The sequence below is a fragment of the Dermacentor albipictus genome, chromosome 1 (genome assembly GCF_038994185.2).
Source record: "Dermacentor albipictus isolate Rhodes 1998 colony chromosome 1, USDA_Dalb.pri_finalv2, whole genome shotgun sequence".
Taxonomy (NCBI): domain Eukaryota; kingdom Metazoa; phylum Arthropoda; class Arachnida; order Ixodida; family Ixodidae; genus Dermacentor; species Dermacentor albipictus.
Window position 1 is genome coordinate 257,517,529 of NC_091821.1, and position 25,850 is coordinate 257,543,378.

Sequence of the window (25,850 nt, forward strand, 5' to 3'; positions counted from 1 at the left end):
GTAGGTCTCCAATAAATATGCGTATCTAAGGAAACGTCACTATATATGATGCGTCAAACAAAGCAAATAAACATGTCGCGCAGCCACAGTTTCACATATCACAGCACGCTCCTCCCTCCCCCCCCCCCCCCCCTGATGTATCGCGCGCGACGGAAGGCGCTGCGCTTCCTCCCCGACTTTCTCCCTTGCGCACACAAGACTGAGCATCGTCGGTTCACCACATGCGGAGCGCGGTCGCGATGTTATCGCCCTTGGACTCCATACGGAACATGAAAGCGACGGCAGGAATGCGCTTGGAGTGTCCATATAACTGCTATCGCAATAATATAATAATAGCGCCCGGCAACTGAAACGTCCCGTGGCCCTTTACCCTCCGCAAAAGAAGTAAGGAAATCGAACTTTCACCATGCGGCAATTCGCTGCGCCGCAACAATGTCTTTTTTTTTTCCTTTGTGGGGCCGGAGCACCGAAATGAAAAAAAAAGACGCAAGTGAAAGCATGTTGGCCACAATCGAATGCCTACTTCGGGCACTTCATGTAACTACGGAAAGAATATCGAAGAAAGCGTGAGACACTTTGCCCACATAGAACCATACGCATACTCCTCGGCATCCTACACGGGCGAGACAAGACTTTCCGGACAGATTGCGCTCAGGCGAACGCGTTGCAATCCGTCGAGTCCCCACAGGGATGGCGGCGAGTGACCATTGTTTATTTTACTCGTCTAATAGCCAGAAAGCGTCCAAAACTCTGCCAGGCAAAAATCCACTCGCTCAGACCAACGAACGCGCACCGAAGTGCGCCGCACGGTAGTCGGGGCAACACGAGAAAAAGGCATGCGCTCTGGCTGGCTCTGGCAGCCCGCGGGTAGCGAGAACAAGAAAACTGAAGAGGCTCAATGTGTACTAGCGAATAAAAGTCAAAGTCTAAAAATGAATAAGAACGTAGTTACCGTTGCTGGCTTTAGTGTCTTGACATGGATGCTTTGGCGCAGGCGAAAAATATGTTGATATTCTTTTCTGTGACATGACGGCACAAATGAACCACCACAACGCTTCGACTCATCGGACCTCGCTGCGAACTTGTCTGATATTGTGTTGATTTCCTTTGTCTCATTGTATGGTCCGATAACATTAAACCCGCAAAGTTTCGAAATTAAAAATCTGAAGCTCGACTTTGGAAATTGCAATGCACCTTTCGCATCAAAAGATTATGAGAACTTTATGCCCACAAAGTTTCAGAATTGAAATCCAAGCGCTCCCTAGACTCCGCGGCCTCTGCGAGATGCCGCGACAAGCCCGCTCGCCATCAAAACGCCTTTGAAACTTTGTGCTCGGATGGAGCTCCTTGGGGGCGTTACGATATGTGGCTCTCTGTGCATTGGCGTTGCCGCGAAATCCAGCCCAATTTCGCAATGTTCGCGCTAAAATGTCTTTTCGAGCATGAAAAGGACGTTCTAGACGAAATCGAGCATGATTTCGGGCGCCGGGGGTTGCTTTAGTCGGCGGCGCATGACAGCACGAAAAAATTTCGGGGGAGGGGAAGCTGAAGCCCCATAAGCCCCCCCCACCCCCACCCCCACCCTGGCTACGCCCCTGCAGGCAGGGGATAAAAAGAGCGATGGACGCCTGGAGTGATTGGCTGCTGTAACTTCTTCATGAACTCATTTTGCTGTACTACTTGGAATTTATTGCCAATATGGAATATAATCTTGTATGTAAAAAGTCCTGGATATCGGGACCAGCCCCACGTTCCCTTACTCCTCCCCGAGCAAAGTATATTCCACGTCTTGGGACCCTCAACTGCAATACCAGCCAGATATAGCTTCTGCTATAACACACTAAGACAAGAGTTAAGAATCATACACGATAAACGGTCCAATCTAACTGGGATATACTTGTAGACCACGTACGCCTATTAACAGAAATATACATTCCTAATCACGTCATCACTTCTAATCCGCAAACACACTGGTACAACTCTTATATCAAGCGCCTATCTACGATAAAAAAAAAGCTTTTCTATCACTTAGCTAAATCATCTGCGAGTAATAAATGTTGAAAATCCTATACCGATGCTAATCAAGTGTACTCAACTGCACTAAAAAATGCTAAAGACAATTGCTTATCCCATACCTTACCTGAAATGTTTGAACCAGATGTCCGAAAGTTTTGGCCCTCTTGCTATAGCTCTATCACCTTGAAAGATAAATCATATGACGTCGTTGGCCACGACGGCCGCATTTCGATGGGGGCGAAATGCGAAAACAACCGTGTATTTAGGTTTAAATGCACGGTCCCCAGGTGGTCCCCAGGTGGTCGAATTTCTGGAGTACCCCACTACGGCGTGCCTCCTAATCAGATCGTGGTTTTGCCACGTAAAACTCCATAATTCAGTTTTTTTAGATGACGTCGTTGCAAGTGACGCTTGTGCAATCGCTCTTAACGAATAATTTCCAAAGAGTTTTTACAGTTCATCGAACATTCATCTACCATACGCGCAACACAACTCATTATGCATCCCATAACTATTCCTTCCTCTTGTGTTGCTAAGCTCACTGATGATTTGCCTTTTAACTGAACTCCCGGTTATGATAGTATTAATAGCAAACTTAAAAAAAAGAACTAACGGCCTTTAGTTCTGGTATTGTAGCTAATATTTTCCAGCAATCAACACATCTACTCTGCCTATAAACAATGGAAAATGGGAAAGGTGGTTCCGTTGCATAAGCTTGGTAACAAAAACTCACCCCTGGATTACCGTCCGATTTAGTTTACCAACACATGCTGCAAACTTCTTGAACATGAACTTCTTGAACTTGTGAGTGAGCTTTTAATCCCGCCATCCTTCGTGTACAGCACATGGTAATCAAGATTCATTTCAATTCAATTTAGAAACCCCGTTAACTCTCTTGACTCAGGCTCATTTTTCACTTCAGCTCAACATGGTTTTCGCAAAACATACTCATGTGAAACCCAACTAATATCATTTACTCATGCATTACACTGTATTTTAGATCGTGCTTCCGGTGCTAGCTGTGTGTATGTATGCATGCATGCATGCATGTGTGTGTGTGTGTGTGTGTGTGTGTGTGTGTGTGTGTGTGTGTGTGTGTGTGTGTTTAGATTTTAGCAAGGTGTTTGACAAGGATTGCCGCAAGCTGCTTTTTCTGAGGATCAGTTAGGGCCCCTACTTTTCTTGATTTACATTAACGAGCTACCGTCTTCAATGACGTCTCACATTCGCTTGTTTGTCGACGATTGCGTGATATAGATCGTGACATAATTACTAACGACAACATTAGTGATCTTCTATCTGATTTGGCCTATGGGATTGATTGGTGTAACACCTGGCTTATGGAACTCAATATTAATAAATGTTAAGTTATGCGTTTGCACAGCAACACCAATGCCCTTAGTATACTTGCTATCTGAATAAGATTCCTTTAGAACCTGTTAACTCATACAAATACTTAGGTGTTCATATAAGTGCAAATCTAACTTGTACACTTCACACTGAGAACATAATAAATAAAGCTAATACACTTGATTACTTACGTCACTATCTTTCCCAAGGCACCATCATCTTTAAAATTACTACTTTACAAGTTATCAGCGCGTCCTAAGTTAGAATACGCATCTGCTGTGTGGGACCCATACCATGAAAACCTTATTTTCTCGCACGATTTTGTTTAAGACAATTCAGTGCAATTAATATTTTTGAGTTATAACCGTACCGCTAGCACAGCATCAATAAAAGCCAATCTATCCCTTCTGTCAGTTGCATATCATAAAACAATAGCACGGTTGACCCTGTTTCACAAATTTTAGTGCGATATCCTTCATTTCACAGTGCATTTTTCAGCCTCATTGTCAGTCGCGTCACGTCAATTATCGCCAGAAAGTAGGAATTCCAACATACAACACTGAAAAAAAATTAATTATGGGGTTTTACGTGCCAAAACCATTTTCTGATTATGAGGCACGCCGTATGTGGGGGACTCCGGAAATTTGGACTACCTGGGGTTCTTTAACGTCCACCTAAATCTAAGAACACGGGTGTTTTCGCATTTGGCCCCCATCGAAATGCGGCCGCCGTGGCCGGGATTCGATCCCGCGACCACGTGTTCAGCAGCCCAACACCATAGCCACTGAGCAACCACGGCGGGTTGGCAACACTGACACTACCCACTGTTGTGGCGTAGTGGTTGTGGCGTTGCGCTATTAGCCCCGAGAACGAACACGAGCGGCGCTGCGAGCGCCGCTTGCGTGACGTCAGGGCACGGACTCGCGCCTGTCGTCTGCTACAGTTCGTGTGTTGTACGGGCGCTTTCTGCGGTGTTTTCGTTTGTTCGCCCTCGTTCTCTCTGCTTGTATACTTATGGTGGTCGTCTCAAATATATTTTTACGACGTCTTCCTTTGCGAACATTTATTCAAAGAGCTAATTTCTTAGACAACAATGCAGCTCTCGAAGGCAACGCTACAGTGCCAGCCGAAGCGACGCAGACCAGCCCATTGTGGGTTTTTCATACGCGGATAGACAATCGCAAAAGCATAGCCTATAAGAATCCAGTTATGATACCATACCTGCCGCGTTGCAACAAGTATGTCACAAAGCTGGCTATATATGACTTCTACAGCAGTTACGTTGATTTTATTCCGCTAAAACAGGTTTGCTCACGACGAGTAGTTCATGGTATAATATCGAATTTTTGCATTTCCTCACAGAAACGCTCGGCAGTAGCACGGTGACTTAATACTGGAGCTTAGATTCTACACGCCTCACTTGCTTCTTTAACTGCTTGTCAACATTAGGCGGTTCTTCACGTGTTTATTTTTTTTAAGCGGCGGAAATTTGAAGTAAATTTAATGAAGGCTTACAGCTATTTACAGAGTACAAATAGGAATGTACCAATATATATTCCCTTTTCCGTGCTACACGTTCAACTCACCTCTTTAGACCGCGTTTGTTAATGATTAATAATGCATGTTATGTTCCTCTTTTTTTTGTCTATGTTACCAAGTGCATATCATTTATTTATTTCAATGCCGCAGTGTGTTTTGCATTGTTATCGTGGAAATATTTCACTGTGCTTTCATATATTGTATAACTGCAATGTTTTATGGCCACTATATAAATGTAATTTATATGGCGCTTGATGTGTTACCCCATGCAGCCATATTGTACCTAAGAGGGTGAGATTACCTCAAGCCGCGTCTGTCCGGCTTTTTTCCCTCATCCACCTCCATTTACCACTCCTCTGTACATGTGTGTGTGTAAATGGAAATTAATAAATCAAATCAAATCAAGCTCACTTGAGAAATTTACTGGTGCTTGTTGCTTGAGGAATATACATGACGAATCTGTTTGGCAAACTGACACAGGCTGCTCGGCCCAATTTTTTTAGTGAAGTATGCCTGCTGGACCACATAGCTGCAGCCAGAAAGCAGTCGAAGCGTCAATGACTAGTAGTATGGGACATATTGAAGATATCGAAATTCCCCCTGTGGAGGGTCAGAAATCAAGTGAAAGTATATGCAAGGCTTGTGGTGCTTTCTTTATGAATGTTTGCGATTGGATTGGAGCAAACTTAAATTAGCCTGCAAGGTTCTCTTTTAAGTACCGACGAAGCGAATAGTTATCCGTTTGTATAATTAAATAACGCTGGATCGAGACATGGTGAGACAAAAGGTGCTTGAATTTTCCTTTTGTAGGCAATCTAAGCTGCGTAGTAGTAGCTCGAGAATACTTTAGCCATTCCAGTTGGCGCTGTAAAAAAAAATGCTTTATGGTTTTAATTCGAAGTTGAAGTGAACTGATGGGTTTCGCGAACATAGCGTGCCTCGCCATACGGACAGTCGATTGCTACCGTTACGTGATCAGGGGTGTGCCATATTGTCGATAAAGGCTACTGAGGGCCAGTATGATACATTTCATCACTTTCAATTGAGTGGCTGTCCATCTAAACAACGAAACTTTTCTCTCAGGTGATTGCTACTATGGTGTTAATGAATTAACTATGTAAATACTCTACATGACATGCCGTCGTGTTAGCAGCCATGAGCAATTCGTTTTTTGGAGGCCTGTCAGAGGGGGATGAAAGTAGCAGCAAACATTTTCATAAGAAATGCGCGCCTAACTATTTTTTTACGCATTAATGAATGGCCATATTTGAATAGAACAACACACCAGAGTAATAGGAATCATGATGACAGCTTCGCTGGGCAGTGTCTTTCTAACATCGGATAAAATATTGACACCAATTACCAAATTTTTCTTCCACGTAAAATGCAATACCTCTCATAGCTAAATACTAAAGGAATGTTAAGTGTTTAGCGAAGCATCATACACAACTTCGCCCGTTGAATTTGCAGATATTCTTTATTTAGTCAAAATTTACCGATATACACGGCGCATATATGCATTGCAAAACCTAGTAGACCCCTTTAACGCTGCTTAGCTTGCGATATCCAAGCCGCAAAGTTTCTCGACTCACACGCTTTTGAAGATGAAACTGTGGTTAAGGTATTGCAGCTGAAAGAAGCCGACTTATTCTTCAATACGTACGGCTCGAGCCACCTATACCCCAAGCATACACGAAGGGAACGAACGCGCGCGGCAGCCGAGCGAGCCGGAGCGAGCGGCGTCCTGGCCGTGACGTCACTCGCGAGAGGGCGCCATTCCTCTTTCTCGGGGCTAATAGTACACTGCTGCGCTAGTAAGCTCGAGGGAACGGGATCGAATCCCGGCTGCAGCTAGCGACCGCATTTTGATGGGGGTGACAAGCAAAAACGCTTGTGTACCGCACGCTGGGTGCACGTCAAAGAACCCCAGGCGATCAAAATTAATCCGGAGTCTCTCACTACAGGGAGCCTACAAGATCATGCAGGGAGTCATCCCAAGATCATTGCAGCGATGGAAGCCCCATCCCGGTGACATTGCCGCCATTGTCGATAACAAACTCTTTCGCAAGGCATTATTAACAGGTGTGATTAACGTGATTTTTCGTTTACTTTATTTGCCATACTTGCAAACTATTAAGCAAGAGACACATTGCCTGACATTGTATAATTTGGAATTACTAATATGTTACATTATTTACTTGTCATATTTAATCGTCACGCTTCCCATATTACCACTCCGCTCTGTAATACTCTCGGGCCTTGAGGATAAATAAATAAATAAATAAATAAATAAATAAATAAATAAATAAATAAATGTGCATGAGAAGTGCAGGGCTGGTTCACGATTTTCCTGCGCCCTCCCTACTGACTGTGCCGGCTCGGTGCAGAGAAGCTGTGCAGGCTCAGAAGCAGCACACAGCCGCGAGCACCGTTGTGTCTACGCCTCAGAAAACGGACGGCGCGCACTAGGCGGGCAAAAGCATAACGCCTACACCGCGTTGTGCCTGCCCCGCTGAAGTTGAGCTGCTCACTTTCTCTCGTGCCCCGCCATGACCTGGCTCACAGTGGTGCCGGCGAACGGAATATGCATGGATTAAGGAGTATGCGCTGTCGACGTAATACGCTTTATATTCCATCGCCAGCGAAGTTCGGGCCTGCGCGATGTCACTGCAACGCAACGGTGGTGCCATCTGTCACGGGAAAACGCAGCGTAGCGCACCGCGCGGTGACAGAGGGAGATGGCGCCGCCACCATTGCATGGAAATCGACATATTTTGAGCCATGTTGGATACACCAACGTTGGTATGGCACCTGTCATTGCCTTGGGTTGGCGTTGCCTCAGGCAGCATGCGCCAGCACACATGTTCCCCTCGCTCCTGCATCAACGCTCGGTCGCATCAAATCGGTTTTACCGCAGGAGCAGTTGTTCTCGAGGTACAGTACTCGAGGCCTCCTGCTGACTTCCGACGGAAACTACGTCATCGCCCGACATGGCTCAACACGGGACGGTACGCATATATCGAGCAGGCGTGTATGTATATACGCATCTGTACTACAGTCCACCGCCACGAATGCTCTGGTCGCCGGCTCTGTTCTCTATACGCAATTGCGCAACGAAACAACAAACGCCACCTCTCCACAAGAAATATATGCCGCCAAGCCACTTCATTGCTTAATAAACCGCATTGATTACTCCTTTGACTCTCTCTTGTTTTAAAGCGACTAGATTCCATTGGCTCTTTTCCCCCGCACTCCCTCCACTATACATCGTGCAACCGAGTTGTGGGGTGCGCTCGTCGCAGAACGTGTTGTCGTGCGAGACTTTTGCGGCATCTAAAGGTTTAGACGCTGGGGTCGGTGGTAGCGCTGTGTTACAGTGTACTAGAAGTAGCTGCATCGCGTTTCTTCGCTGCTTGGGCTTACGGCTCCAGGTCGTGTTTCTCGGCGGAATCAGCTGCGCGTCTCTTTTCCAGATGCGCCCAAGTCTTCTTCCATGGGTGATACGCATTTCAGTGTCACATGATTGCAAATCTATTTATTTATTTTATTTGTTTGAAAAACCTGTTTGAAGAAAGGCATTATTGCAGGGGGGGTACAGTGGGCGTATATAAAAACGTAAAAAAAGGAGGGGGGGGGGGGGAGGCATGCGCCTATAGATCAACATACAAGAAGGAAATATAACACTTCGTGACTACTTTGACTGTTTCTAGAGCACACAGAGGCGGCCACCTCTGCGGTAACCTACTTTGATTCAGAAATCAAATATTCCCAAATTTCTTTGTTTGTTCTCTGTGAACATACACCTGAATGTGATTAAAACAGTTGTTAGTTTGCGCGTCATCCTGTGCGTTTGATCCTGTTTTATTCGTGTGTGTCTCATTAGAAATATGTGCGACGGCGCCCGCGCCACTCCGTGTCGGAGGTCACGCGATCTACTGAGTTGCAGCAAGTGTTTACTGCTATTTATACTGCTCATAAAACAATTATACTTGGCGTAATAGCCTAATACTTTCCTATCGTTATCAATGCCCTTCGCACTAAACTGCGATTTAAAAAAAAATTATCTTGGGACGTGCTGTTGTCAGCACGGCTTCACCTAATGGAGGCACATGTAGGTCGTGTGGCCCACAGATGAAACGCCGAGGTCAGGTGCAGCAATATACTTTATTTTGTACCTCTCATACTGCAGTAGCACTTCTCGGGCCAGCTCGGTCCGTCTGCCTGAAGCGAGACCTCTGTGCGTCAGCGTAAAAAAAGGGGGGGCGGGTTCTTAAATTAAAGGGGGCTCAGGAGGCGTTGGCGTGGACGCGCATGTGCCGGTTCAGGTTGCCCGACTGCGAGAAGCGAAGCAGACAGAGCCGGCACTGGTAGGGCTTCTCGCCCGAGTGAGTGCGCAGGTGCTTGGTCAGCGTGGAGCTGTCCGAGAAGGCCTTCTTGCAGAGGCAGCAGCGGTAGGGCCGTTCGCCCGAGTGGGTGCGCATGTGCGTCGTCACCGACGAGCTCTGCGAGAAGCGGCGCTCGCACACCGGGCAGCGGAACGGCTTCTCGCCGGAGTGCGTGCGCAGGTGCGCCGTCAGGTTGGCCGCCTGCGAGAAGCACTTGCTGCACTGCAGGCAGCGGTAGGGCCGCTCGCCCGAGTGGGTGCGCAGGTGCGTCTTGAGCGTGCTCGGCCGCGCGTACGCCTTGCCGCAGATGCCGCACAGGTTGACACGACCGTCGGAGCCGCGCGCCGCGCCCGGTACGCCAGCGACGCCGCCCTGACCCAGGACGCCGCCGGCGACCTGGCCCGCAGAGACCTGGTGCGGCGCGGGCGGCGGCGGGGGTGGGGGTGCGGCCACGTCCGTCGCGTAGCCCGTACTCGCGTACAGCTCTTCCTGCGGGTGGTGGTGGTAGGGCGGAGGCGCCCACTGCGCGGCGTAGCTGGGCTCCCATCCGGCCACACCCATGGTCATGTTCATGGACAGGTTGACGCTCATCGAGGTGGGGAACATGTGCGGCGGTGGCGGCGGCGGCGGGGCTTCGGCCGGCCCGGCCCCGTAGGGCCCGGTGCCCCCCGCCGGCGAGCTCGGGTGTACCACGGCGTGCTTGAGCGACAGCAGCACGTCCGCGATGGTGTCGCCCCTGCGAATGAGACGAGCCATCAGTGTTACCGCAACTGAACCCGCCTAATACCAATAACACGGAACGCGGTGCCCTGCTGCGCCTCTCTCTGTAGTGAGCCTCTGTAGAGGGGAGGACCTCTGAAATAATAGTGAGGATGTTTTCTTTTTATCTGTGCAGCTCACATTCAAATGAAGCCCCCATTGATTAGGGGGCGTATTATAAATTTGTTGCCGGATAGTTTGATCTATAAGGCCAAGGATTTGCTTTTCCGCAAGTATAGTGTGAATGCCGTGAAAAAAGCTTACAAGGGGAAGAAACGAGGAGGAAATACAGAAGGCAGGGATGTTAACCAGAAATGCGTCTGATTGGCTGCGCTACTCTGAGACACGGGAAATAAGGAATAGAGGGATACGACAGATAGAGGGAGTGTAGGGGAAGGAAAGCTGCGGTGAGCTCGCGCACGCATGCGGAGGCCTTGAGCGAGTAAAAGGCGTTCACATAGGTGAGTCGCCCTCAAGAAAGACAAAAGTGCCTTCATAGCTTTGTGGACCGACGAGCGATGGGGACGGTCTTCAAGTAGCACCTGTACATACAACGGCCGATCGTCCAGTCGTAGCAATGCAATAGATAATGTACGTGCTGACTAGTTCAGACCCTCGTAACCAGCAGCAACTGGTGCGGCGGGCCCGGGAGACAGCAAGAGCCGCAGGAGCCCTGGACTAAGGGCGCCTCCCGCACAAGCAGAAAAACACCTGCTTGTCCTTTCTTTTTAATAAATGTTGCTCCTCCTCCTCCTCTTGTCTTTTCGACTGAAATCGATGACAATGGCACAATAAATGTTCGATGTACGAGAATATCGGGGCAAATAGCCGCAACAAATCAAACTCTTAAAATATCCTCAGATAGGCACACGATTCTATAAAAGTATACAAATGCAAACACTCAAGGTAATATAAACTTACTCAAGATAAAATGTTACGCAGACTTTCCAAGTACTGTGTGGTATCTCTTTGAATACGAAGCATTTGCCGCACAGCGCATGTGATGAAATGTTTAACGTTTCGGTTTGTGTGTATACTTTACTTATGCGGTTGGGAGTCGCTTAAGGCCCATTAGAAGAAGAATTATGCATATTCTTAAAATATACCGGTTTTGCACATTACGACAGAGACGTGAACCTCGCAAACGTCATGTGTAGTAGAAAACGTAACGTCATCTCGAGTAGAACTCACGACGCATTGGAACAGCTATTTTTGTGTGCGCATTGAAATCCTATAGCTTCGTGTTTAGAAAGGTGATATCGCAGAAACGCTTCATCACCTCAAATCATTTTACTAGCGTAATCACCAAGACTTGCACTCAGCACGTGTCAAATTTTTCTTCATTCCGCAGAGACGCTGAGATTTGGAGAAAAAAAAAAGTTTTCGCAGTGTCATTTACATGCGAATTTAATGCATGTACAATTGCACTTTTTCGCATTTGCATTTTACGCGATTATCGCTCACCCGCAAACTCATGAAGTGTGCACAGCTATTTTGTAAACTAGATCTGATGGAAGCAAGCAAGGCAACGACAGGTAGACTAAATCTGCAAAGCACACTGCAAAAGAACTGCCGTCTTTCAAGCAAGATTTAACATAAAAGTGCTTCCATTGCACGAATATGAGTGTGCAGAGATCATTTACTTAAAAAGGGCCGGGCCGCTTTGCGTTTAAAGGAGCGCCTGGCGTACATTCGATTCTCAATTTCTTCGCCTTAAATGAAGGTCCTAGACCTCTAAACTCCAGAATAAATAGTAGCAAGCCACCAAGGCACCCTAAAATTTTCTGTAACCACTTTCTGTTTACTTTCCCAGAAGGTTACCGCGTCGTGATGCCATGACGCAGATGGTCACGTGGGAGCAGGGCATTGCGACATTCGTAATGGGCAAAGGGTCCAACAGAAGGTCCCTGGGCTAATGTGTGCGGACGACATAGTGCTACAATGCAATAGATTTACAGAGACTTGAGAAAACGTGTGGCAATGCGGCGACAAATCTGGGCCCTACGTTTAGCACAGATAATTATGGATTTATGATGTTTAATGAAGAGACAAGCAGTGACGTGGTATCAATTCCACAGCAAGTCGTACCCATAGTCAAGCAATATAAATGCCTTGGTGTATACATAAACAAAGGAAAGACCTACTCAAGCATCCACCAAGATAATCTAAGAATGAAGGGAAGGGCAATGCAGTAAAAATGAAACAAAGAGCACTTTGGGGCTACAGTAAATACGAGATGGTGCGAGGAATATGGAAAGGAGTAATGGTGCCGGCGGTAATGTTCAAAAATGTCATCCTGCGCTTAAAATCAGACATCGTGTCGCGGTTGGAAGTTAACCAAAGGTCGGTGCTGGTTTGCATTGGAGGCGCACGGAAAAGCCACAAATGAGTCAGTGCATTGAGACATGTGTTAGGCCTCTTTTAGAGTCAGAAGCGCAGAGCACAATTAGTTTTGAAGAAAGACTCGGGTACATAGATAAAAATGAATGGACGGCTAAAATGCACAGATATCTCTACCTCAAAAGCGTGGACACATAAACGGAGGAAGAGGTAAAAAAAGTTGGCAATCAGGTCCAGGATAATTCAATGTGTAAATAGACAACCAGGACTAATAAAGAAGAAAGGGAGCGAAACAGATACAGTAGATTGAATGCAAAGGATAGAAACAAAGAACACCATGGAGATTTACAACAATGGGAAGAAAGAAATTAGAAGGGAAAGTCTGCATGATAACACAAAGGCAGTGCCTCGCTATTTGAGCCTAGAGCTGGTTGCCTAAGGACAAAAACATACCGGGGAAAATATTCGCAACAGCATGAGGCATGTGCATGCTGCAGTAACAATCTGGAGACAACTCAGCACATCTTAATGGAATGCGAAGGTATTCCCCCAGTGAGACCCGCAGGAAACGTTCACGTTCCAGAAACGCTGGGATTTAAAGCGGGTGGAAGCATTTAAAGGGATGAAAGCTGTATCGGCAGTTTTTCACGTTGCAAACATCCATGCAATGGGAGGAGACTCTCAGAAGATTCTGTCGTCGCGGCATGGCCTAGGCCAAGGCACAAAGCTGTGCTCTGCCTGCTGGTCTCAGAGCATTGCCCCCTAACAAGCATGCTTCCACCTCGCCGTTTTATTTGTCCCACGCCGGTTGGTGCACTGAATACACTTTTGCAACACCTACTGAGAGCGCATTCATTCCACACCTTCGTGGGTTCGCAAGCAAGACGCTTTTCTTGTCCCGAAAGGAACAGGCAAGAAAGGGCTCGTCTCGGTGCAATTTGCGGCCCCATGTGACATCCGTTGGAATTGGATTACGGGGCTGTAGGTGCCAAAACCACAATCGAATTATGAGGCATGTCGTAGTGGCGCACTCCGGATTAATTTTGGCACCGTGGTACATGTTCCTAAATCAAAGTGCACGAGCGTTTTTTATTTCACCCCCGTCGAAATGCGGCTGCCTCGGTCAAATACGCGACATCGAGCTATCCCAAAGAAGCAAAGCTATCGCGGCGGGCACAGAAGTGTTGATTTGACGTGCGACCGCTTCCGTTGTGTCGCCTAGACCCTGCGGTGCTCTTTAATTAATGTGGCTCTGCTTCTGCACGCCCTGCGTAAGTTGTCCGCTAGACATATTTGCACGGTTTTATTTTTCAGAAATAGCAGAAACGCACCGTACCGCACTTGAACCTTTCTTTATTGATATGTTATAAGGAGATGTTGGGGACGCACAATTTAAGGCGCCGGCTACTCCTTAGCTCTTGAATGCGCCTAGCTTACACTATACAGGGTACAAGATTACATATCAAATAAACTTTCCATACAAGTTTCTGTTCTGTATATGAACTTAAGTTTAATCAGCGTTTCTTGCCTTCTCACGTCACCTCCCCCCCCCTCCTCCCTCCCCCTGTATTTGTATGGGGACTGCGAGCGAAGAGTGGCAAGGCTGTTATTCACTCGTTTCGCGACTGCGTCGGTTCTACCCATTCCCTCCCCCTTATCTCCCCCCATCCTCTTCCATTCTATCTAGCTTGCCTCTGGACTTGCACGTTGGTAGAAAAGTAAGCGCTTGCGGGGTGGGGGAGGGGGGGGAGGGTCATGGGTAATTACAGCTGTCAAGAGGCTAATGTGGCGACGACCCGGGGGCTCCAGAGGGCATTGTGCCATAGCGTTAATTTAACCAGAGTCCTGACTCTGATATAACCAGCTCTAGAGAAAATCAACTCTAGAGAAAAGGGGGAACCACCAGGGCACCGCCCTGTTGCTACTTGTTAGTGTGGCCAGCGCAATTACTATTGAAAGAGCTGAAAACAAATACAGGTCACCTTATGCTTTGTCATTAAAAGACGAATACCTGATGGCTTTATGAAGGTGATGTGTGAATATTAAGTTTACAAAAAGCGCTTGCTAGGTGCGCAATTTATGTAAATCACGATGTACGCATTCATTCATAAAGCATGGCGCGAATTTCGGTTTCGAATCTGTATTCTTGGATGCGTAGTAGTTTCGTACAGTTTAGGTTTGACATGCGACCGCGCGACGACATCGGACGCTATGGCACCTTCGTGCCTATTGCGCTACCCTCAAGCCCCGAAGGGCTCTGGTATTCACCTTCACATGTGAGTAAACTAATGTATCTTCTTGTTCAGAACATCACACGAATAGACAGCTCTCGTGATGCACCACGATCGTTTGAGAAGCGTCACAGTAGAGCATTTTTTTTACCTATCGCTCTGTCTGCAAAGCTATAAAGAAATAAGACAGCGAACATGGGGAGCGGTGTTTTTATTTGCAGGCTTTCCTTCAGTAATAGGGAATTGCTGGATAGGTGGATTAGCGCAACCGGAATTACACTGGCGAATCTACAAGCAAGTCATAGAATATGTTTAATTATTGCACTTTGAACAATCATGCTTCTACAAAGGACACAGTAGAAAGACAGTGAAGCCTGATGTTGTGCTGAGTATTTCTGTGCCAACAAGCAACCAACAGGTGAGTGCCTAATAAGAATGAAATCGAGTGCATGAATCAACATATTAATAGCGTAGGCGTTTTATTAACTGTGCGATATTTTCAACACTTCCTTGCATGCCATTTCATGTGACATCTTTTCTGGTCACAAATGTGTGCAGGGAATCTATTTGCATGATCGACTCCGGGCCTGTGTGACCATTCACTTGCACTTGTTGCTGAGTCTTTTACATGTATCCATAAACTACTGCACATCAGAGCCCTACAAGCATTTTCAAAATTTAATAATTTTAGACAACACGCACATATGCAATACTGACATAATCTTAAGTACCACTAAGCAGCTGGGGCACAAACTTGTGTTGAGTATACTCGCAGGTAAAATAAGTAGATCATGTGAACAGCTCCACCTCCTTTTCTTTAAATCAATGTCTTCAAGGGGTATGCAAAAATAACTTTTTTCTCGCACACCGATTATTTTGCTGTATAAGCAAGAGAACCTACCACATTAGTGTAACATATGTTGCACACCATGCTAACATGTGCTTGATTTTACCAAGCGTAAATTATTTTCGTGGCTCATTCAGTCAAACCACATTGCAAGCTGCAGTCATCAATCCTGTTGGATTTGCAAATGTTCAATGAAACATGTTTCCCTGTTATTCAGGTGCAATGGCAAGCCCTCCTGTGTGTTAAAGGTAAAATTTAAACCCTAAATTAAAGAAGTCATTTCTAGACAAAAACAACAACTAACAATAATAAATGCATAGTATCAGAAGCCCAAGGTACAGAACTTATGAGAGTAAGTGTCCAATGATTTTAAGGAAGGAAGGGTATCTGAAGATGCAAGACTCTTTAGTGGAGGTCAAGCAAGCCAATATAGGTAGACTACTCTGCAAAATTATGCGAGTAATGGAATAGCAAACAATAGGTCAGGAAATGCGTTGTTTTTCTGCAAAACAAAAGCTGATGTTTGTCAATACATGAGTCACTTTAGTACCATGAGACTGCCACTTGATAAATTCAGAAACAAAACAAAAAACAAGCCACGCAAAGGAAAAGAAAAACAATTTAATGATGCCCTCTTCACACTGGGGTAAACAAAAAAACAACAAAAAAACCGGATCACATCTAATGTGTACATATCAGACGCCTTGTGAAACAATAAAGGAAAAATTCAATTTCAAGGTATGGCACTTGCCACATGGATGTGGAGGGAATTGCACGAATAGTGATAGTTACCACTGCATTTAAAGATTGAAAGGATTCATGCAGACAAGGATGATTCTTTATATTTTTGGCTACCACTTCAAATGCCTCCACTACGTGCTACAATACTGCCATACCAAGGATCTCACAGCAACACCTGCAGGTAAAAAGTAAAAGCAGTCAAAAGTGCTGGTGTATTCTGGACACTGTGTTTGAAAACTTTTAGGCAACAGTGCAAGAAGCGCACATAAGAACTGCATTTATTTCCATAATTCCCCATTTGAATAGCCTTTTCTTCTCGCTTAGACAATGCCTACGCCTAGCCACAGCAGATCCCTCATGCAGTCTCTGCAAGCCAAGACGCCATAGGTAGGAGGCAAGAAGTATTGGCACTGGTATTAACATTCATCCAATTTCTTTCCTTTTCTTGCCTTTAGGCAGCCAGCACACTTCGAACAGCCACCTTGACTGCGGGTGTGTCAGCAGATTCCTGTTGTACATATGCTGATAGTAAACTTCAATAAACTTGAACTTGATAATAAACTTGATTATAAATTTGAAGGCAAATGGGACATTGATGCATTACTTTTTTGAACATTATGTGTACACATACAATATATGTTATACTTTGCTAGAGAATGTTTAAGTCATTCAGCGTTTATTTAATAAGAGAGCAGTTAGTTAATCTTAAGCATTACCTTGCACACGCCACTTGCAAACATTAGCGTTAGCATTAGCAAGTATTACCTTGCAAGCTATTACCTTGCAAGCTGTAATTGACAACACAGACGCGCTTAGGGTGTGTACCACGGTTCTCACAACGGACGGCTGCTTAGCAGAGGAGGGAGCTATCGCCGCGGCCATTGTCCACGCCTCGACCCTGCCCACACATGACTCTCTGATCAGCATAGTGACGGACTCGCAGGCTGCCTGCCGGGCCTTCGCGCAAGGACTTGTTACTACACACACACACACATTGAATCCTCTCCTCTGTCCCCCCTCCCGCGTTACGCAGAGTGCGTATCGTCTGGACTCCTGGGCACTCCTTTCTCCATGGTAATGAAGGCGTTAATGCGGTAGCCCGAGGTCTGACTGGACGGGCACCATCGGTAGAGGTGTCCAACCCAGACGACGCACTAGCAGAGCCCCTACACTACATCGCGATGCTCGAGTACTACTGACAAGGCCGTCATAACTATCCCCCTCCTCATCCTTCGTTTAATAGGGCAGATGCCGCTGCCTGGCGGCAACTGCAGACCAATTCATTTCCTTGTCTCCACATGCTACATATCCTTCATGTCACCCTATACCCTTCCTGTTGTCCCTATTATGGGGCTAAACCCACGGTGTTAAACCTACAGCTAAACCCACATGGGAATGCCCTAACCCTTCGGGTGTCCATCCTGTACCCAACCCTACCCTTTCTTCTTGGGAGTCTGCGTTGCTCAGCACAAGCCGGCAGGAACAGCAACGGCTGATCCAGCGGGCTCGCGAAGGCACGCATGACAATGGAACCCTGGATTGAGGGCCCTACTCATTGAAGAAAATTTCCTACTTGTTTACCAAATAAAAGTTTATTCTCTCTCTCTCGGGAAGATATTATACGTCGACGCGGTGCATGGATTAAGTATAGCATGCGCGATGACTTCCAGGTGATCTGGACGGTAGCGATATGCGGTAAGGATATATGTTCATGATCTCTAACATACCTGAATACTACCAAGTTTCATCGTGTGGTAACAAAAACCTGAATACAGCTCCGGCAGGGCCGCGTTATAAATGTGCGCAAACCTCACCAGATTTAATTATTTGCACGGGAGCACACCGTGAAAAGCAGATGCTCACTAAACGAGGCTCCCTGTATTACTTGCTTCAGCTTTCAGTGCCGTTTCTGTTACGTTAATCAGCATTCTTGTATTGGAACGAATCTCGTAATAGCAGCTCCACACTAACGAAGCGTCGGTGCAGGATGGCTCGGGCTCCATTAAATTTATTTCGATTGTATAATTCCCTGAGGTTGTAGGAATGCCGGTACACCGATATTTCGAAGAAGAAATAAAACTAAACGAACAAGTTAGTGCTTTATCATCTTCAGTCTGTCAACATTATAGTCTTCGTATAGGGTTTGCAGATACAGCATGCGTGTTCCATTCTGGTTATAATCGTCTGATAATCGATGAGTGAGTACGCTAAAAGCTTATTTTCGGCAGGAACGTACATGCCTAGGGAGACAAAGTTTACGAAATGCGCAGTCGCGTATATTAAGGATACATGTGAATTCCAGCTGCGATTCTTGGTTATCGTAACACATCGATTTTTACATTCGTCAACTTGTGTAAGTTTATGAAAGTACAGACTGCGCTGAAATAAAAGGCTTTGGTCTTTTTTTTATTATTTCAATAAAACATGTTTTATCAGCGTTGAGTTTAGTGTTTCTGTTGCACTATCAAGAACGCAATTTAGGTTCTAACTTAGCAGTAACTGGTCATTGGTGTAGAAGTGACTCGAGTGAGCGAAATAGAATGATTAGTGAATAAACTCATGCGAACTGGCTATCTAACTACTACATCAACATTGTATATAATAAGGGTAATCATGCCCCGAAAATGTTCCTGTTTGGGGCGCCAGAAGTGACCCGTAGTCATCGAACTGAGTTACTTAAATAAGCGGATGCCCGACTAATAATGAATGTGGAAAAACATATATATTCATGTTTATGATAAGCTTAACATGCGAAAAGAGGTCATAAGCTTTAATGAAACGTGACCTGTATTCTTCGAGTGAAAAAGAACGACCATTACTAACCGTGTCATTATTGGAAGTTGTTTTTTTTTCTGTTTTCTTTTTAAGCCGTGTTGCTGAGGGGATGAGCAGTCGCCCCTCATTTAAGTTTATTACATATTTCGGTGTGGTATGCTCGGGCAGCTTACGTCTTATTGGTTGCGCCTTATGGGTTACGTCTTATGGGATCGTCATTAGCGCTGAATAATAAGCCTGGATCGAGGCGTGCCGTTCGCCAATCCGACTAACCGATGTCAGTCGATATAGATGTACAAAAAAAATGATAAGAAACTTAGCATTTCTGCATAACGTTGAAGAAAAAATGTTTGGAGTATTATCAGGGCTGGGTCTTGTTTTTAGGCTGGATAGCAATCGGAAAATGCTAGGTTTTGACACAAAATCAGAATCCATACGAAATTCCAGATCATTGTTAGATATACACTTTCATATCCATAAGCATTGTTAACTCTCGATCAACATGACCAAGGGCCTTAATTAGACGTTTACCACGAAGCAATCCAACCCACCCATCAGCGCCTACCCAGAAGTCAACGCAGCGTTGACACCGACGGTCGACGGGTCCACAAAAGACCCCTCTACCTGCACCTGACACAATCTGAACTAATGATGAAAAGGGTCCACGTCGAATGGTATACCAGGGGGACGGCTTCGACCTCGGATTCCCAGATTGCTACGCACCTGCTAAATATGCGGGGGCGAAGGTACACTATTGGAGGTGGAGCTCGGCGGAATGGTGCGATATCATGGGCCGGATATTGCGACCTATTGTGATTCGCCGCGATACAGTAATCAGATCCCCTAGTCTAGTCCCCCAGGGAAGACAATGGTATTAAAGGCGGATACTTTTGGTGCAGTGGGAGAGGTGCTGACGTGTCCTGATGCGAACTCAGGCGGGTAATATATGCTCCTGCACGGAGTGGGCTTCCATACCTGGAGCCAGTTTAAATAATGTAAAATAAACCCTTCTTTCACTCCTACTGCCGGACGTACTCGTTAATGGGCCTGGTGGATTCCTGGCCCAAACGCCACGTCGAGCCGCAACCGCACCATTGAAACCACTGCGAAAATAGTCACTGAAGTAGTTGGCGATGCCATGTTCGCCTAGCAGGAGCACGCTACCATGTGCAATTTGATTTACTGACATTTTTGTCTTGTATAAAAAATCCCAGAGCACTGAGGTGCGGTCCGAGTAAAACAGGATAACGTGTGTTGAACATAATAGCGCATAACAGTATACAAAGCACAACCCATGAGAACGGTGTACTCCGGCAGCTCAGAAGTAAACGATGACCCGTTTTTTCGATGACTCGATGACTCGTTTTTTCGGGTCGTAAACGACCCGAAAAAAGCTGGCCACACGAAATCTTACCTATGAGAAGCGGGCATTGTTCTGCTGATGGCCCGCACGTTATCTTAGCCCATAGGCGTATCTACCGGGGGGCAAGGGGGGCACTTGTCACTGCCAAAAGTGGGGGGGGGGGCAAAGTATGTCATCTGCTCCCAACCCCCCCACTTTTGAAAGCGGCCACTTTCGCCTGCGTGCTGAAAAGTGCAACAAAAATACAGCTGAAGTTAAATTTTCTTTCTTAATAGAGAGAGAGAGAGAGAGAGAGAGGCCATAAGGGAAAGGCAGAAGAGCCACCACTTAAGTAATGCTTTTCTTTACTACGCATATCCCTGCTTGAAGAACGAGGATTGTCTTTTGTGACTTCTCGGGACGCCCTGTACGGCGGACGACGCGCGGGATTGACCATACACGTTCGCGTTGCGGAGAACGCCTGGTTCCCGCCGTAACAAATAGTCAGCTTGCGAAGTATACTTGCACCATGCCCAGTTTTTGGGAACGCTATATCCGTATTCGAATCGGCTTGCTACATTTAACCTGCGGGCGAAGGGGAGGTTCGGATAAAGCATTATAATTAGCCCCGCCCAGTGATTGTGTGCCTTACAGCATGAAATCGTAGGGTTATCAAATGTCAGAACTATTTATCTCTGTCCAGAGATAGCCTACAAAGCGTTGAAGTCTCAGTATGTTATCATTATGAAAGGTCTAATCAATCTCTTACAGGTATAACTGTCGAACTTAATTGTGTTATCCCCATTTATCATAGATATGCTCGTGGAAATGACGTTGGTCTAACGTGCAAAACCGTTTCTGTACCAATTTTAACTAAAGGGAAGTGTCACTTCTTACGTTGACGATTTAATTTTCCCACTGTTTCTAAATAAGAGTTACACTGTTGCATGTTTCCCGGCAGGAGGAGAAAAAGCAGATATTTAGTATTTTGAAAAAAATGAAGGCCACTTTTTGGGTACGTGTACTGAAAATTTGCACTGTGTAGGTTGCTTATGTGCTCTGAAAACAGTTACTGAATCTTCACTTTCTACCAATTTTTATGCGTTATACATGTCATTTAGTTTTCTCCTCCGGTATCCTGAGTAAAATGTGCCGGGCACAGTGTATTCGAAGTATGAAGCAATGTTCTGATAGACCAGCAAGATCTGTTTGTTCTGTGTAGGTTCATTACAGCCTTTGTAGAAAGTTACCCATTGAAGCGTTCCAGGGTGTCATACTGCCGCTAATAGAAATGTTTCCCAGACTCCTAAAACAACAGCATGAAAGACAGTTGAATTCCCGTGAACATATAGAGAGAATTTTAAGCGCAATCCGTTGCGAAACTTCCACTTTCCTGCTTTAAATGCAAGTGTTGCAGATAATTACTCATCCCTCGTTTTTTCATGTATATTACAAGATTCGTAGTTTGTTTCTCTGGTATCCTCGGTGAGCTAAACAAGACATCTTGTTTACATCTCTGGAAAATTAGGAGAATAGTATGGCCAATGTGTAGGCAATGTTCCAAATGGGTGGATTAAATGCGCATTTTCTAGCAGAATATGTATGCAAGTAGTCCATAGTGTTATTAGTCTGTTTTACGAAAGCTGTAAACCTTAGACGGCTGCGATGCATAATTACAACTACAACTGAGTTGAAATTTTGCGAACATAAGGGGAACAAAACGCCAACTTTATTTGCGATGGTAAATGAGTGTTGAACAACTACAAGAGAGAGAGAGAAAAAAAAGCAAAGATAGAAAAGGCAGGGAGGTCAACCAGAAGAGCATACGGTTTGCTACCCTACACTGGGGGTGAGGGAAAGGGGAATATAAAGTTGAACAACTACAAGGTTAAAAAAATTGTAAGCAAGTGTTTGAAAGTATTACGCTGCTGATATCATCTAGGTTTCCAATGTCTCAAGAGAACTCTGCGTTTCAGATATTTTATTCTTTGAAGGAATAGGCAGCATTTCAAGTGCAATGTGCCGAGCAGTTTTGGTCTTTCTGGTTTATTTAGAAATGATACGAATAACTATTGAACCTTCATCTCTTTTTCTTTTTACTTTTCCTGCGTGATACATGCGTTTCGTCTGGTGTCCTCACTAAACAAAAGGAGGCTGCTTCGCTATGTTTTGTGACTAAAAACAAGTTAAGGGGGGATGTGCAGGTGTGGCTCAAAATAGATAAGCAATTGGGGCTTTCGCAATACATTACGTATGCAAGCACTCTATAGACCAGAACACGCTAGTCTCGCACCCAGACTAACCGAACGCATACTCTCGCACCCGGGTTGCCCGGTCGACCGGCGCTATTTTGTACTGGGCTGCCAAAGTGTGTTCGCCGGCGACCAGTAGACATGGCAAGCGCCAGCTCTAGGGCTCCAAAGTGCGGAAATGTGCCCGTTCACACGGATCCAAAGTAGAAGAAGTCATCTGGGCATCATTGCGTCGTGTTTGGATGCCAAAATAACCAGCGGAAAAGGAGCAGGTTGCTTAGCGCTGTTTGCGAAGAGCACAACACACGTAGGGAATCGTGCCGGTGCGGTGTTTTCAGCCTGCGCCGATTTCCATTCGCAACGAAGAATGCCAAGCTGCGCCACCGGTGGATAGCTGCAGTGAATAGGAAGAACTACCAACCCAGTGAAAATGCACGAGTGAGTATTCGATCTGTGTATATTTTGGTGCCACGTTCAACTTTGCGCCCTACAAACGTAATACGCAGGTTTGCTCCGAGCACTTTCTGGGCAACAAGCCTACAGAGCAGAATCCCGCGCCGGTGCTTCGCCTTGGCTATAACAAAAAGGCAAGCATTTTCGTGTTTTCATTCAGGCAGAGCTCCCGACGGTTAAGCGGAACAGTTGAGTTTGCGGTTAGCGATACTTGCAGCTGGTGCACGGAATGACCATTAAGCGTGAACGACAAGTTGTAGGCCTTGCTGGTGAGAGTTATTGCTAACGAAAGTAAACCGAAATCTGCTCGTCACGTAGCATGCGTCCACAAAAACGTAAACGACGACTACTCGTCGCCGAAGGTGTTCTTGCAGCGCACCTACCTTTACGAGCTGGTGTTGCAGGTGTCATTCGTAACGAATTCATTTGAGCCTCCTGAGCTCTAAACTGCGTGCGGGCTGTTATGCGGGGCAAAGCGCAAAATATTTCCGTTCATATGGCGAGGAAAATAAGGTGTTTAATTATTCTTGTATTTTGTAACAAAATTTTGATCATTCTCACTAGTTTTTTTTTACTGTTTTCTTTTCTAAGGGAGCGCCAACAATCCGATGGCCTCGCACAAGCGAAACAGGTCTGGTACCAGGTAGCTGCAGTTGGTGGGGCTAATTTCTTGGAATGCAGGTGCGGTTGTTGTCTTGTACCAAAGGGGTCCTGATGATGCAGCTTTAAGTAGGGATGGTAATTTTACGTGCCCTGTCATGGTTTGTGCAACTGTACAACACCTGCATCTGTCATGCTCTCCCTGTTATACGGGCTTTGACTGCACATGTAGTTGAGCATTATAACTACTGTAGTACCTCATTTTCCAATGAGTGCAGGTTTAGCATCATATGCTGCTTGTTCGAGTGCTGTAGGCTTTTGTTCTGAATGTTGTACTCTTAAGCGGTTGCACGATACAATTGGCCTGGTGTATTTTCTATTTCATTTTGAGAGGACTTTATATCTTCGCAAAAGTGATGGCATGGGAAAGAACTACAGCCCTTCTTACTATAACATCTATTTTGTTTTCAGTGTGCAGGTGGTGAAGGGCAGGCGTCTGCTAACCAGGCAGTCAAACGACCTCGCCAGTTGGTTGCCAAGCGCGGCCAACCCAGTAGAGACCATTACAAACAAGACCAAACTGAAAGTGCAGATGACAGTGTTCTGCGTGCTTTAATAATATATGGCACCAACACAGAGCTGTAAATTCCTTCACAGGTTACGTGCCAAAAAGCTCACAGGTGTTCTAGCATATAGCGCGCGTTTTGTACAAACGTAATAGCGTACCTACCCGATGTATTCGCTTCTGCAGTCTGCACAGCACTCAGTGTGTCCATTGTGGACTTGCACGAGGTCTTGAAGTTTGATTGAATCCAGACAGCGAAAATAACAGGTTAGAAAAAAACGTGAAACGCCTTCCGCCCAGCTAAAAAGCCCAAGTTTCGCTTTCGCGCCGGGTCGCATCTCCCGGCGTGGCAGCCCAGGCCTGCTATTTCGCGGCGCTTGGGATAGATGGCGCGACCGGCGCTCATCAATATGGCGGCGCCCTTTGAATTCACGGTGTTCTGGTGTATAGGGTGTTATGAGCGTGTCTAAAGAGTAGGCAAGAGTTGAGCCCGCTGCCCTGGCAGAACTACAAAAACCACAAAGATCAAATTTAGAGAAAATTGGTGGTATGCTATGGGAACTCTCTGTGCGAAGATAAATGCGGTTGGATCAACCCCCCCCCCCCCCCCACCTTTGCAAAAAAATTATTCAATTGTTAGAGCGTGTGATATGGCCGCTATCAGCTATGCTACCTAATGTCTCGACATAGCTGTTGGGTACAACAACAGGTTTACATAGTGTGTAAAAGGGATGGGGGGCATGGTAACTGCAATATGTGACAAGATTTTTACGTTCTTGGACCATCTTAGAATTGTTGGAAATAACTACTTAGCCATCGTTTTTCTTTCCCTATTCTCAGGCGTCAGAACACGTTCCGTCTTGGTTCGAGCGATGTCCTCATTGAACTAAACAAGGAATTTTGCTTATATTTGGCGAAATTAAAGGGCGCGTTATGAGCAATATGTAGGCAAACTTCAAAGACAGGGGACTAATTACGACATTTGCAGTAAATTACGCATGCAAGCGATCTGGAACTTCGTGAGTTGGCGAACAAAGAATTTATGCCGTTGCCTTATGGAAGTGTGAACCCAACCGATATCAAATCAAGCGGGAATTGAGTCGGGTTGCCTGTGCGCGCTGACACCATGCTTGGTAGTTTAGTTACTAAGCGAGTGTTTACAAGTTTATACGGCCGATAAAACTGGGCCGCTATCTTGTACACGTTCGAAAAGCCGACGTTCGATTTCGCCTCGCGCGATTGTACAGGCTGCACCGATAATGTGGCCTAGGATGATCTAGTCCAATCGCGTGAGGCGAAATCGAACGTCGGCTTTTCGAACGTGCACAAGATAGCTGCCCTGTTGTCCTTACTTATTATGGCTCTCGACTAATTTGCAATGCTTCGCCTTTCGGGCGCCTCCGACTCCGACTCAAGAAATAGTTGGTACGCCACTGTCTTAGCCCATGCAATAAAATTTTTGATTTCATGGTGATACTTTACATCACTGAATCACGCTGTACTGGAACACAGGCCGTACTGTAATGCTCAAGTTAATATAAAAATATCTGGATGCCAGTCATTCCTGCGGCTCCCAACTCCTTTACTGCGAAACTAACAAGTTCTCACAGCAAAGAGCGCCATCTTCTCAAGAACAGTTAACTCCTTCTTATCGA

General features: G+C 45.9%; 1 protein-coding gene and 1 long non-coding RNA gene across 2 annotated transcripts in view; one reads left to right on the forward strand and one right to left on the reverse strand.

Moving 5' to 3' along the window:
• The window catches only part of LOC139056700 (uncharacterized), a 61,130-nt gene that overhangs the window by 7,235 nt on the left and 28,045 nt on the right, over nucleotides 1-25,850 (forward strand). The gene's annotated exons all lie outside the window — the stretch shown is intronic.
• The window catches only part of LOC139056685 (protein glass-like), a 38,947-nt gene continuing 22,152 nt past the window's right edge, over nucleotides 9,056-25,850 (reverse strand). Inside the window, exon 3 of the mRNA XM_070534727.1 lies at nucleotides 9,056-10,026. Within this exon, the coding sequence (XP_070390828.1) occupies nucleotides 9,192-10,026 (835 nt within the window). The 3' untranslated portion in view covers nucleotides 9,056-9,191. The remainder of the gene's footprint in view (nucleotides 10,027-25,850) is intronic.